This window comes from Sphaerodactylus townsendi, linkage group LG05 (assembly GCF_021028975.2).
Source record: "Sphaerodactylus townsendi isolate TG3544 linkage group LG05, MPM_Stown_v2.3, whole genome shotgun sequence".
Classification (NCBI taxonomy): domain Eukaryota; kingdom Metazoa; phylum Chordata; class Lepidosauria; order Squamata; family Sphaerodactylidae; genus Sphaerodactylus; species Sphaerodactylus townsendi.
Window position 1 is genome coordinate 74,902,704 of NC_059429.1, and position 14,872 is coordinate 74,917,575.

Sequence of the window (14,872 nt, forward strand, 5' to 3'; positions counted from 1 at the left end):
TTTGCTGAAGTCACAACCTATTTATGGCAAGAAACTTTCAGAGGTGGTTTGCCATTGCCTGTATCTGTGTAGCAATGCTGGACTTCCTTTGTGGTCTCCCACCCAAGGACCAGCCCTGCTTAGCTTCTGAGGTCTGACAAGATCAGGGTTGCCTGGGCTGTCCAGGTTAGGGATTAGCTCTTTTCAGGGAGCTGAAATTATAAAAATAAACTTCTGTGTCCTCCTTGAGTAATGAGAGATGTTCTGGAAGGGTATGAATCACCACTGTGCATATATAGCCATTCCAACTGAAGATTAGGGAAGAAGATTAAAAAAATTGGAGGCCAAACACATTAAAAACAGCAGCTGGGCACAAACTTCCTTTCTAGAAACCCAAAGAAGGTTGACCAAATGCAATTTTGAGTCTGTTTTCAACTGCCAAAACTTCCAATTCCCTATATTAATTCCCAAGGGGAAGGGGAATGGTTATGAACTCCTTCCAGTGTATGAAAAGATTCCCAGCCAAGATACGTAACACTAACCCTTGTCTCTGCCACAGTTCTTCTAATGACCTTGAGCAAGTTCATTTATAACCCTCTATTTGTTTCCTGGTTTGGGAAACTGACAGTAATGACACATAGTATAGAGTTTGCAAACCTTGGTGCAAGAGCTGAATGGGAGGCACAACCCATAGACACATGCACACAATTTTGGCCACACATATATCTTGCATATTTAAAGAAGTCTGCTATTTTGGAACACCCTAGAGCCATGCAATGGGATATAGATTCTTTATAGTTCAAATTTTATTTTGGAAAATAGAGTTGCAGAATGTTGTGATTTATGATATAGCCTCTAAGCAATGACTCTCCTTTGTGGTGCCTAAACTGAATATAAAGTAGGGTCATCATCATAATTTTCATCAAGTACTGGTGTCCTTGTTCTAACCATGTTTAATCATGGGAATTCATTGCCTTTGAATGGTAAGAAGAACAAAGCCAGGATCAGTATGTTTTTGGAATTGGCCCCCTGAAATGTTTGCTTTTTGAAACTGGCTACCCATTTGACTATATCAGGAGAGAACTATGCACGTGACACTAGATTTCTAGCTAACTTTTTCCTGACAAAACCACATGGATGGTGGATCCATGTATAATTTTTTCTCATGTCTTTGCTAGAGTAATTGCAAAACCAACACCAGTGTTGACAAATAATATCAAAAGCAAGGGCTCCGTATGGGCTACTTCGCTTTATATGTTGCTTCACTGCAGGAACTTCCGTATGGATAATCTAATATGATGTCTGTATTACTTCGCTGTATGTACTTTGCTGCATACATTGCTTCACTGCAGGAACTTCCGTATGGATCATCTAATACAGGGGTAGGGAACCTGCGGCTCAAGAGCCGCATGCAGCTCTTCTGCCCTTGCACTGCGGCTCCACGAGCCGAGCCGCTGGCTTCATCCTTGTCTGCCCTGCAGGCAGCAGGGCGGGCGCACCAACTGTCCCCAGGCAGCTGGGCCGCGCCGCAGGCTTCCCCTCTCGCCCGCCCCGTTGGAGTGAGGTGGGCGCTTTCCCGGCGGATGGCGAGGCCGAGCCGCCGGCTTCATCCTTGCCCGCCCTGCAGGCAGCAGGACCTGCACCAATTGCTCATGGCCGGCTGGGCAGTGCCGTGGGCTTCCCCTCTCGCCCACCCCGTTCAAGCAGGGTGGGCGCTTTCCCGGCGGCCAGCAAGGCCAAGCCACTGGCCCCATCCTTGCCCGCCCTGCAGGCAGCAGGGCGGGCGCATCCATGCGCTTCTCAGAATGAGTGGAGTAAAAGGTAAAAAATCCCTATATATATAGTGTTATCTTTATTTTAAATGTCAAAAATTATTTGCGGCTCCATGTGTTTTCTTTCCCATGGAAAATGGGTCCAAATGGCTCTTTGAGTGTTAAAGGTTCCCTACCCCTGATCTAATATGATATCCGTATTTCATGTGCACAGCTCCATGCAAAATAAGTGCATGTGCTATAGCTAAAGATGACAATTTACAAATAAGTGTATATTATTACCTTCTATATACCCTCTAAGATTGATCCACTTATGCAAAGGACACTCTATATAATAATACTTAGCAGTTATATAGTACTTTCAGTAGAACAGTTGGATTTTATAACCCACTTTTCTCTTCAGAAAGCAGTCACAAAGCAGTTTACACTTGCTTCCCCCCTCCACAACAGGCACCTTGTGAGGTAGGTGGGGCTGAGAGAGTTCTAAGAGAACTGTGTCTGGCCCAAAATCACCCAGCAGGCTTCCTGTGGAGGAGTGGAAAATCAAACCCAGTTCTCCAGATTAGAGTTTGCTGCTGCTAACTGCTACACCATGCTAATCTATTCAAAGATTTTCAAATAAATAATTTTAGTAAACCTTGCAAAACCATTCCATAATATGAGCTGGCAGTACTATTACCAAATAGCAGATGGACAAGAAGGGCTGAAGGTTAGAGGCAGCAGACTGCCCTTAAGACTGTCAAGTGAATTCATGGTGGAGGCAAGAACTGAACTGGAGATTCTACTCATAATAGTTAATGTACCTCAGTCTAGTCTCTAACTATATGTCTTTGGTAATGTCCATTTGATTGCACTGGAACTTGTTTCCAGGAATGTACAATTAGGATTGCCACCTCAACTTTTCCCACATCTATTTCTGAAAGTTCTCATTTTCTAAACCTGATTGTCAGTGTCTTGGCTATCCAAATTCACTTTTCCCCATGTCAAGGTACTCATCTGCTTGCCCAAATAAAGGAGTTGTCCAGGATTGTATTTCTGTTTGCTGAAAAAGACACCGAATTACAGTCCCAAGTTTCTGCATATTAATGCAAGAAAACTTGATGATAATGTTGAGAATTAGCTTAGGCTTTGCAGGCCTGGCACCCACTGAGCACCTGGACTTATGCCAGGGAATAATTCTGATTCTGAAAGAGCAATGAGCAACACAGACAGTGTAGGGACAGCTTCCTAGCAGAGACCAGCATGTACTTAGGAAACAGACTGCCAGGGTTCTATGGAGAAGGGAGAGATTTGCATAGTTGCTGCTCTTCTGGATTACAGCAACAATTTATTGTGCTACTCCACCCTGATAATTAAGGTCTGGTGAGGACAGTAACTGGAAGAGTAGCTTTTGATTCACACTCAAAGGAACCCAGTGTGCCTTTGCTGTGATGGTTGTTACTCTTCACATTTGAATTCTTTGTAATCGTCTTCTGTGCTTTTGGTGTAGTAAAATCAGCCCAAATTTCTCAGAAAGGTAACTAGCTATGGAAAGTTGTGTATGAGCAAGAGGCTTGGGGAGATAAACCCTATCTCTCCTGGACAAACTCAACAGCTATGGAGCCTTCCTGGTACTGACTGGCTAGAGGCCAAGTCACAATGAAGGTTGCAAGTGCTGTCTTTTTCTCAAAGGCATAGTTCTTCTAGATCAGGGGCTGCAACCTGTGGCTCTCCATATGTTCATGGACTACAAATCCCATCAGCCCCTGCCAGTGTGGTCAATTGGCCATGCTGGCAGGGGCTGATGCAATTTGTAGTCCATGAACATATGGTGAGCCGCAGGTTGCAGACCCCTGTTCTAGATACTGAAGACATTTCTGAGTAGCCCCATGTGACTTTTTAGGATCTTGTCAAAAATCTTTCCAACAGCATATCTCTTTTTCAGCTGTCCTGTGTCTTCACAGAAAAGGAGTATTTGTTTTGTGCCAAAGCCTGAGACCCCCCAGATTCATGCATATGGCCCTTGCCATATTAGAACAGAAGTAGTTGATGAAGTGACCCATACTAGAAGAACAGAAGACCTGTGTCCCACCTGCTATTAAGGCTCTGCCTGGTATGTAAGCCAATCTGTATTTGGGAAATACTTGCTGCACATGGGAAAGGAATGTAGAGGGTTCTCCCAATCTAAGGTCAATTACTCATTTTGCAGCATACTTTACATTTGTGCAAATTTATCTCTATCATTCAAAAATGGAGATTCAGAAGAATCTATCTCTCTTCTGCAACAAAAACACAGCAATTTATACTTCTCTATAAGACAGCTGAGAGCTCCCTCCCAGTGATAAAACTACCTCTGCTTGGAATATACTAAAAACATCGCAAGTAGCCATTCCCATTAGCTAAAGAAGATTAGCCTTGGAAGAAAATTTCCTTGTACTACTGTTGTCAATAGGCAGAGAATTTTAAAAGCAGGTCAAGAGTGCAGCATGCATGCTGCTCTTACACTGAGAATTTCTGAAGCATCCTTAGGCAATTACAATTATGTCTAGAAGCAAAGGATGTCTTTTTATTTATTTAAATGCTGTTTGGAATTTTGATGCTTTCCTTAAACATACACAATCTGCATTCCTACATTTGTTTTAGCCTAAAAAATAATCCTGTTAATATGAGAGAAGGAACAGTGAAGAATCATGCACCTAAATTGATTTGGAAGTCAATTCTACTGAGACTTAAAAATGTATTTAGGCTTAGAGAGACCAGATACAACAGTATCTCCACTCTCTGTCTGACATAAGCGCGGGGGTTCCTGGTGTAAATAGGTTGTTTTCCCTGGTCTGCCCTTTATTGAAAGTCAGTAGCCATGCAGATTGTACACCACTGTTCTCACTGTTTTCTCAGTCTGTTGAAATTGAGCCACGAATCAAGATAGCACGATACTCCTTGTTCATCAGAGAAAGACTTTGACCTCTGTGACGTGTCCTCCAGGGCAACTGGTTGGCCACTGTGGAAATGGGATGCTGGATTAAATGGACCATTGGTCTGATCTGGTAGGGCTCTACTTAAGCTCTTTTGGACCTGTAGATTCAAGACCTAGATTAACATACCTTATTTTCAAAATATGCAATAAGTGATGATGTCCTAACTGAAAATGGAAGGCATATATATCCACATCCATGAGGGATATCAGCATCAAAGTTACCAGATAATCCAGCATTCCGACTGTATGTTTGGAGACTCAAAAAAGGCTTCGGATATTTATAACCTTAGGATGGTTGGAGGAGAAGCAGCATGTTGTGTCCTTGTTTTGAGTGTGTAAGACTGAGCCCAAATGCACATGCTGTCTCCAAATCATAGTGTGAGTGTCTTGCTGTGAGTGAAGATGCAAGGGCCATTCTGAACAAGCTGCAGAAAAGAACTAATATGTCTTTAGGACCAGCTTTCTTGTAATGGTGGAGTTATGATGGAGCAGGTCAAAAGCTCATTGACTATATTCTCCTTGGCTGATTCCGCATGGGCCAAAAACAGCAGTGTGAAAACGGTGTGAAAATGGTGTAAAAGGGTTTAAAATGGTGTAAAAGGGTTTATACTGTTTTCACACCGTTTTCACACTGCTGTTTTTGGCCCATGCGGAATCAGCCCTTGTCTATTAAACCTTGTACTGTAGCAAAGGGATAGGACAGTAAGAGTAAATAGTTGGTTGAACATTGTAAAAATTGGGGTTGCATCAGACATCTCTTTTTGTAGCTGTGAGAAGGCAGTTGATGTCTCTTCTCTTAAGCTTCAGAACAACATTTATTTATTACCCGGTCCCTACTGTCCTTTTTCCCTGTTTGAGACAGGCAGAGGTTCAGGCTTCAGGGGACCCAGAACAGTATACCAATTGCTCTGCTGCTGGCCACACCACTTTTCTTGCCCTTGTGTCCTAATATGCAGTCATACGTTTGGATACTGCCTGGTATTACAGTTCCACTGGTGATATTTACCTTGCCCTGAGGACCTTCATGCAGACTGCATGGCACAAACTCACTGGTTCCATCCCAAATGACTGAGATAAATGGAAACTTCATATTTTCTTTCAAGTTAAATATTCAGAATGTAGCAAAAATTGGAGGAATATAGCAAGGGGGAAAACGAAAATCAGGATAGGCTGAAGCTTCAGGTATAGGAAAAAACACAAAATGTATGGGTATAAACGTGGGAATAACTGGATGGGTGATGTTACTGCAGAAAAAGAATAGGAATTACAGTGGATATGAACACGAGCCAGCAGGATGGTTCAGTGACAGTTTAGGCAAATGTCATTTTCTAGCGCATCAGCTAGCCCCCTTCCACACATGCAGAATAATGCACTTTCAATCCACTTTCAATCCACTTTGCAGCTGGATTTTACTGTGTGGAATAGTAAAATCCACATGCAAACTGTGAAAGTGGATTGAAAGTGCATTATTCTGCACGGAAGGGGCTCAAGAGCTTCCCAAACTTGCAATGCAATCCTTAGTAGTGTTAGTCCATTTAATAGACCGGAATAATTCTGCATAGTATTCCAGTGGCAGAGCACTTTGTTTTAGGGCCCAGAAAGTGCTTGCACCATGGCTGACCAGTAGGAAATTGTTCACAGATAGCAACACTGATGACAAAGGATCCAGAAGACAAATCTTCTCTGGAAAGGCTAAAGAAATTACCATCAAAAAGTTTTCTAATATTTGCAAGGATCTTAGAGGGAAAAGGGACATTTTTTTTCTACTGAGGATAAGATCTAACAGAAATTTTCCCTGATAGCAGCTTTATTCATTTTTTAAAAAAATCTAGTAAACCAAAATTAAAGAATCAAAATCAAATCATTATTCCTATACCAGTTAACAGTGGGGCGGGGGGAGGGGGAGAGGCTTAACAATAGAAAGAACTTCCTAACTAAAAATGGCAATATAATATATTGTTGATGGAAGCTGTAGAACTCCCTTCTTGCGAGGCTATTACAAATTAACATCTGCAATTATGGTAGTGGTTGGAAGTTTTTGCAAATCATAACTGATTCATGGCAATTCCAAAGAGTTTTAAATGTAAAGGATGACCAGAAGTACTACATATAGTGTATTCAATCTGGAGCAGGTATATATAGTGTATTCAATCTGGAGCTCCATCTACATTGTAAGTCTATTATTTTACTATTTTCAAGGTATACCGCCTGCTAGGGATGCAATAGAAGTTATACAAATATAAAAATTCTGATTTCTGAAAACTGTCTAGAAAATGCTCACAAAGTCCAGTACTTTGTTAATACCCTTACACACCCTTTTCACTCCAGATGAATTAATCCAGAGCACCTTCAACTTGGGTTTCATGCGGATGGCACTGATAATCAGTAATAGTGAAACAGCTCAAATTCCACAAAGCGCTTTGAATGAATGGGGGAAATCCACCTTTCCTATATTTAAAAAAATGTGAACTTGGAAACAAATTATAATTAATGTGTACTGAAAGAGAACATGACCATATTAAGGTAGCAGCCCATTATACACCTACTTCTAAGTAAGGCTGATTCCGCACGGACCAAAAATAGCGGTGTGAAAACAGCATAAACCCTTTTACACTGTTTTAAACCCTTTTACACCATTTTCACACTGCTGCTTTTGGCCCATGCGAAATCATTCTAAGTCAGAGAGATGTATTTTGAGGGAATTTGACCTATTTGTATATATGCTAAGAATTCACTTTTTCCTACTCTCTTTGGGAAGGGTGGCAATTGAGGGGGCTCAGATCTGATTTCCTCTTCAGTTAATTATTTTGACACAATATTTGTGTGGCACTGCACATGAAACCCACAGTATAAGACTTGTAATCGTGTAATGTGTCCATCTATCTTCCTTGGGAGAAAACCACCCCCACCCCCCTGTGCTAAAACTATAAGCCATTTGCAGGAAATGAAGTTGCCTGACTTGATGGCTGACAAGGGCAGGCTACATTGCAGAGACCACCCCTGCATTTCTTCACAGAATACTGAGAGGGTGAGAGACGTCTATCTTTGTAGGCTTTCCAGAGTGAGTAAAGGATGCTGGGGAAAGTTTAGGTCTAGGCAATCATACGGCATTTTTAAACACTTCCCAGCTGCTTAGTACCAACACTGGGCCCCCAGCAGTTGCATCCAATGTCCCCCTGAATGTTTTAGATATTTGGAACACCTACAGTAATTTAAAACAAGCCCTTTCGTTCTCTGGACCCAAGGACCAATCTCACTCACTCCCACTGGCAGTCTACTGCTCCTTTCTGCTTCATGAGCTAATGGGGAGCAGTAAGTAACCCCGCTTTTGCTCCGCACGTAATTTGCACACTGCACGATTAGATTGCCGATCCATTTACCCGCGTTTCCTTCCTTTCCACTTTCTTTGGTGAAGGTCTTAAATTGTGTCGGGGTGGGCGTGGCTGTTCCTTTCGTAACCAAATCGGAGGAAGAGGCTCATGAATATATAAAGTTTCCCTCAGCCAATTAGAGCGTAGGACGGCTCTTAACAGTTTCGAAAGCTCCTGCTCAGCTGATTTGGTTGCTGAACTGGAAGGAACTTTTGCTGCTCGGGGACGGCGCCGGCGCTCCTCCTCGTTCGGTGCCTGGAGGGGAGTTCCCGGGAGCGGGGCCGGTTCCGAGCTCTGTCCCGCTCGAGCCCGCGTGCGAGATGAGCGTAGCCGTGGAGGACGCCGTCTTGCCCTCCATTTCCACCTTTGCCGGCTTAGTGCCGGTGGAAGAGAGGCAGCCCCCTCAAATGCTCCAGGTGAGACGCCGGGCCGGAGGATGTCGGGGGTCGTTTGCTTGTCTGCTGCCCCTCTACGTGGAGGGCGGGGGAAATTTGGCCAGGGGCTGTTCGAGATAGAGGGCCCATCCCCCCCACACCTTAAGAGCAGCTTGGGAAGGGCTAATCTGGAGCCGCGGAGGGGCTTCAGAACAGGAGGGTTACATCTGGCTGACTGCGTTTAATTTTGGCCTCAGGGAGTTCGGGACGCTATGCGCGTGCCCCCCCATCGCAACAACTCTGTGAGGTAGTTCGGCTGCGAGCTAGTGACGATTCATAGCATCGCGACACAGTCGGCCTGGGTGGGTCTTCCCACTCCGACGGGGCAGCACTGTGGCTTTCGATGGTCTTGGCTGGAAAGGGCTGCGCCTCTTGGAAATACTCCAATGCCTGTTCTGCCTGAGCTGGGGTCAGTCCCGGGGCTCATAAAATTTCAAAGACCCAAATAGAACAGCAGTAGTTACTTTTCAGTTCTAAAATGTACTGCAATTGTGAAGGGGAGCCTCTTACAGGTGTCACATTAAAATTCAGTTGTAAAACATGTAAAAACAATTCGGCCGAACCCTATCCATGCTTACAAAAAACTCCTGCCGCTTTCAGTGACTTTTCCCAAGTAAGGGTGCATAAGATCTCCTCCTGCTGGCTTGATCGGGGGCGGGGGGGGGGGGCTGTTGAGGGAATCAAGCTGATTCGAAATTCTCGGCACACAAGTTTGCTGCTTGTTCAGTGTTGCATTCCGATCTTCAACCGAAGATCTGGAACTGCGCATTGCAAAAACCAATTTCGGGCACCAGGATCCATGTTTTAAATAAAAAGCTGCTTGGGAAAGTGGCAGGTTTGAGCGCGGGGTTGGACGGCGTTGAATCTGGACCGCGGACAGACGGGGCTGCCGGAGGGCGGGGGGGCGATCCTAAGCAAGGGAACTGAATTTATTCTCTCTCTGCCCCGTGCCCAGTTGCACTTTCTGAGAGTTGTTGGACTCTGGCACGACGAGTCATTCGCCCGCCCCCGCCGCGGTTCTCTTCAGGTTGAGCGTGAATCGCGGGGATCCTTGTGCGGGCTTCGAAGGGACGCCCTCTTGGGCAGCCGCGCAAAGCTGAAGTTGACGGGGAGGGGGGAGTGTTTGGGATCCGGCCTCGGAGTTTCTCCACTCAGGGCGGTGTGAGGGGCTTTGCCCACAGCCGAGCGGAGTGGGAGGCTGGAGTGACTGCCGGATCCCCGAAGTTATGAAATTACGGAGGGGGGGGGGGGTAGGCCGGCGCAGTGCCCCGAGAGAATCTTTTCCCGGTCCCCTCCCTCTAGCCGACGCTGCGGCCCCTAAATTAGAGAAGAGGCTGGGGGTAGGCAAGCATTTGAAGGCCGGGCGCGCCCTGCCCGTCGAGAGGCGCGCGGAACCAGTTCTTCAGGTTTGGGGGTGCTAGCAACAGGTCGGGGATTGGGCTGCCCCAGTGGAGCGCGCCGGCTCCGCCAACCGGTCCCGCGTCCTGACCCGCTCCTCTTCTCCCTGCAGAGGCTCCGAGCTCCTCACGTGGAGGCCGTCAAGAGGGAAGCCGAGGAGCTGGGCCATTTCATCGACCTGGACTTTATCCTGGCTCACACCGCTAACGGGCAGCCCGGCGGGGTCGCGGCCCCCCACCCTAACTACCCCTTGCCCGACACTCCCGAGAGCTGCGGCACCACCTACGACAGCGACGGCTCCAGCTACCAGCCGCCCGGCAAGTTCGCGGCGCCCTACGCGCCCAGCCCCGGCGGCCACAGCTACATGGCTGAGCTCTTTACGGCGGACATACAACAGCAGCAGCAGGCGGGGCGGCCGGGCCCCTGCGACCTCCCGCCGCGCGAGTACACGGAGCTCCGCGCCCCGGGCTTGGGCCACCCGCAGGCCGCCGGCCCGTCGCGGGCCCTGCCCCTGGAGCACCTGCGCGTCAAGCAAGAGCCGGGGGACGGGCACGCCTGCATGCTGCGTGGCCCCGCGGAGTGCCTGGACCACAAGCCCCCGCCCATGCAGCCCATGGGCCAGCTCCACCACCACCACCAGCAGCAGCAGCAGCAGCACCACCACCACCAGGCGGCGCCTCTGGCCCCCTTTCCCGCCGAGCTGGTGGCGCCGGGGGTGGGCGACGCCGTGCACGCGCACCTGGGGGCCCCGCCGACGTTCGCGCGGCCTCCGCCCCCCTTCCCGCCTCACTTCAACGGGCCGGTGCAGCCCCAGTTCCATGGACACTTCAGCGTCTTCAGGGAGCCCCTGGGCGCGCACCACCACCAGGGCCTGCACGGGCTGCTCGTCACCCCGCCCAACTCGCCTGTCTTGGATTACTTTGCCCCGGTCGCTGCCGAGGGCGGCAAGGCCAAGAGGGGGCGGCGGTCCTGGGCTCGGAAGCGCACCGCCACCCACAACTGCGAGTACCCGGGCTGCGGCAAGACCTACACCAAGAGCTCCCACCTCAAGGCGCACATGCGGACGCACACCGGTAAGAGCGGCAACCCGGAGGAATGGGGGGAGGGTGTGCGTACATGAGGCCCCCTTCGTGGGAAAGGGGAGGGGACTCGCCTTATCAAAAGGCGAGAAAGAGTTAAGTCGGGAGAAACGCAGAGAGATTTTCAGGCGTGTCCAAAAAGGTAAAGGACACTCTCCGGGGCAAGGCCTGTAGATGCAGAGTAGTTGCTACCAATAGGAATTTTACTATCGATAGGGTTGCTGTGTGGTTGATATTGGTGATTAAGATGTTACTAGACATGGACAACTGGTATAGTATAGCTGGATCTCATCAGAACTGGAAGCTACTTGGTTGGGAGACCACCAAGGATGACTTTGGAGAGAAAGTCAATGGCTATCCACCTCTGCTTAATAACATGCCTTCAGAACCTCTTGCTAGGGTGGCCATATGTAGTCTGCATCTTGAGGGGGTTTTACTCATGCAAGTTGGGGGCAGGGATGAATGTGTCAGTTGAGAGGACGCAGCTCTTTATTAATTTTGCTGTATGAGTTGGATGCTTTCTCATAAGACCAGATCTGGTGATGTTAACTTGGTTGTTCCTGGAGCCATTTCAGCGCAAATAGGTGAGGGCAGATCTCATTAGGGAGAGGGTAATGGAGAGAGTGCATCTTTTAAAGTGGGTAGTCTAGTGGTTGGGGCTCTGAGAGAATTTGCAATAGTTTTTGTCATGCCAAGTTCACTCTTTTCTTTGCCAGGTGAGAAGCCTTATCACTGCAACTGGGAAGGCTGTGGTTGGAAATTTGCAAGATCTGATGAACTCACCCGCCATTATCGGAAACATACTGGCCACCGGCCCTTCCAGTGTCATCTCTGTGACCGTGCCTTTTCCCGATCGGATCATCTGGCTCTGCACATGAAGAGGCATATGTGAAACTTGCTCGTTTCCAAGGTCACAGGGGAGGGATGCTCTTGGGTTGGAGAAGAGAGGGATGGGAGGGAATGCAAAGAGACTGAGAACTCTATATTTATGAAGGCATGGAATATTTTCTTATTGGAGTAGCTGATTTATGTATATATTAGTGAAACATTTAATATTTAAAGAAGAAACCCACATAGCTCTTCCATAGCAATATGGGAAAGTTTACATATTTAAGAGTAAATAGTTACACAAATCTGGCTGTATCAAGGCCCAAGGGTATATGGAAAACAGCACTGAAGACTTTGTGTGAGTAAGTATGAGGGTGGTAGTATGTCTCTACTGCCCCCTTCCAAAGCTTCAGTCTGCATACAGCCATAGTGTACACATGATGTTGACTGTCTTGAGCTGTTTGTAAGATTTTAACTTTTGTATTTTTTACCCTATATCGATCTTCTCTTGTAATGTACAAAGGCTGCAACTTCAATTATCTTTGAATTTGATATCCTTGATGGAAATGTACCACAGACCAAGTAGGCTTTGTCCTACAAAGGCTCAGGCCCCAATACATTGGTTTATCTTATGTTGCAACACTTTTGGTTGCAGCGAAACTAAACACTTATTTGGCCTTCAAAGATAAAGGGCCCAACACGAAAGAGTCAGTGACTTGTACTTAGTGTTGGACCTGAAGTGGATTGTGTGCATTAAACTCTGGTTTCTGCATCCCAATTAACGCACTGTGGGAATGGAGATTCAAAGAAAAATATTTGAGGTTACTTAACATTTTAATTATGACATGATATTTGATATGTTTTATTGAACTGTTGATTGATAGTATTCTGTTCCCATTTGCCAAAATTTTGCTAACGACCTGTAGGTTGAATTTGGAATGATACCACAGACTGTCTTATTTGTGAGAGAGGCTGTATGACCAAAACATGAACAAAGATCAACTTCTGTTGATGGGATGTAGGAGTCAAAGGATCCAATGACCAATATCCTACAGCTCAGTCCTAAGCATATTTACTCAGGCACAACACAACTCTGGAGTTTTTTTCCTATTTAGAGATGGTGCAAAACCAGGATTAAAGAATTCCTTCGTACCCTGTGATTAATTTGGGAAGTAACAAAGAGTTCTGTGCTGTCATGTTTGCAGCAAAAGCCTTGCAAATTTGCCTTATAGAAGTAAAATAGAATCCAGTTGCTGGGGTGCCAGCCACTTGGGATTCTTATGCAGTGTACACCTATGTGCAATTATTCATAAGGAAGCCACTGGCACTGAATTCTGAGGGTAAAAAAGGTAAAGTTTCCCCTTCAGTCGTGTTCAACCCTGGGGTACCACTGCGAGCAGTGATTTTATAGGCAAGCCAAATGGATGGATGGCTGAGTTGACCATGAGCCAGCTGCCAGGATATCTGACCCACAGGGGGCTCAAACTCCTGACTGTGTGAGTGGCAGTGCAAGCACTTAACCACTACGCCACATGGCTCCTAATTCTGAGGGACCTACCCCAAATAAGTGTGTCAAGGATGGCAGTTGTAGCTGATTAACTGTTTTTATTTTTTAATCAGTTGACTGCATTTGTTTAATTGCAATACCTCAAGGTGCTACTTAATATACATGTAATTTTTAAAAACCCTGTTGTCTCTGTTTAGGGGAAAGATCCATCCTATCAGATCTGAAGAACAGGGAATCTCCAGGACCTTCCAAAGTTTCAGGAATCTTTAAGTGGTGATTTTTTTTTGAGAGAGAGAGAACTGTGCCTGGCTCTGTTCTTTCAGTCAGTTGGTGTTATATGAACTCTTGCTTTTATGCTCCAGAAGACTCCAGATATAGTCTTCCACAGATAGTGAGTTGTCTGAACTGCAATTTTTTTAATCTGATGAAAAGTGTAAATGATCAGTAACATTGAATAAAGCTGTATGTTAGGACCTGACAATTGAATGGGTTGGGGGAGGGATGGGGCTAGGCATCCATTCCAGCCTCCCAAGGCAATGAGTTATGTGAAATAATTTGAGTCTCCGTATGTGAGTCTTTCTGTGGTTGTTGTGTCTTCTCCAAAGACAATCACTAAGCCAGGTACTGCTGCAGCTGCAATTTCTCCTAGGCAGCTTTTGAGTTATTTTTTTATAAAGGGCATTTTCGTCCGTTTCTTCTATACTTGAAAACTTTCTTCCTGAAGAGAAAAGGACCCTCTCGATATGTAGCTTATGCAAAGCAAGTTGTAATTCTTTTAAAAATAAATTCTGTAATGTTTTTAAAATTCTCTTTTACAGCTTGGGTCTGTCAGTGAATGGCCTCAGCTTTGGTATGTGCACTGCACCAGTCTTGTATATATTGTTAATTAACATTTCTTTGCTTGGGCCACCCGGATATCTCCCATGAGAAATGTTAGTTCTCTATATGCATACCTTTTGAGATGTTGTTGATCCAATTTAAAACAAATAAATGAAATTTTAAAAGTTTGTTTCTAGCTTTCCTGTTTGAAAAGGGCAGACTCTGCAAATCAGGATGGGTTGAAGTGAGGCTTGCTGTATCCTGCGTAGTATCTGTCTGGTGGTGGTGGTGGTGGTGGAAGATGCCATCACATTGAAGCTGACAACCCCATGGGTTTACCACCTGCGTTCGTAGCAACCCTTGACCTTTTTCTTGGTGGGCTCTCTTCCAAGTGCAAACCATGGGCGACTTGGCTGAGCTTCCAAAATCTGATGAGGTCAGGCTAGCCTGGGCTAGCTGATATTGATTTCCGGTCTAAATGGATATAAAGAAAAACGTAGAAATGGTGCTAGCTTCAATTGGGTGCATTTCATTCATATCCTGCATTTCTGTTCAAAACACACACAAACAGTCCCAGGTTTCAAGTTCTTTTACTGGCAGATAGCTTTTGAACAGTTTCATGAGTGGTTTGCTGCTTTTCTCCGTGCCCCACCTTTTTATGTGTAGAAAATAACTTGGGAACTAGGCTTGTATTTTCAGTTGCGAAAAGTGTGAACCAAGATTTCTAGG

At 46.1% G+C, this 14,872-nt stretch overlaps 1 protein-coding gene across 1 annotated transcript; it reads left to right on the plus strand.

The window, feature by feature from the left end:
• The first annotated feature begins 8,277 nt into the window (after positions 1-8,277).
• Positions 8,278-14,331, plus strand: KLF18 (Kruppel like factor 18). The gene is made up of 3 exons (XM_048495721.1): positions 8,278-8,494; positions 10,023-10,983; positions 11,706-14,331. Exons 1-3 carry the CDS (start codon positions 8,399-8,401, stop codon positions 11,879-11,881), a joined length of 1,233 nt encoding a protein of 410 aa, XP_048351678.1. The 5' UTR covers positions 8,278-8,398; the 3' UTR covers positions 11,882-14,331.
• Positions 14,332-14,872: the final 541 nt, after the last annotated feature.

Coding starts and splice junctions, on each gene's coding strand:
- KLF18 (XM_048495721.1), top strand. CDS start 8,399: ATGAGCGTAGCCGTGGAGGACGCCGTCTTGCCCTCCATTTCCACCTTT. Junction 8,495..10,022: donor AGCCCCCTCAAATGCTCCAG/GTGAGACGCCGG, acceptor TTCTCCCTGCAG/AGGCTCCGAGCTCCTCACGT. Junction 10,984..11,705: donor GCACATGCGGACGCACACCG/GTAAGAGCGGCA, acceptor TTTCTTTGCCAG/GTGAGAAGCCTTATCACTGC.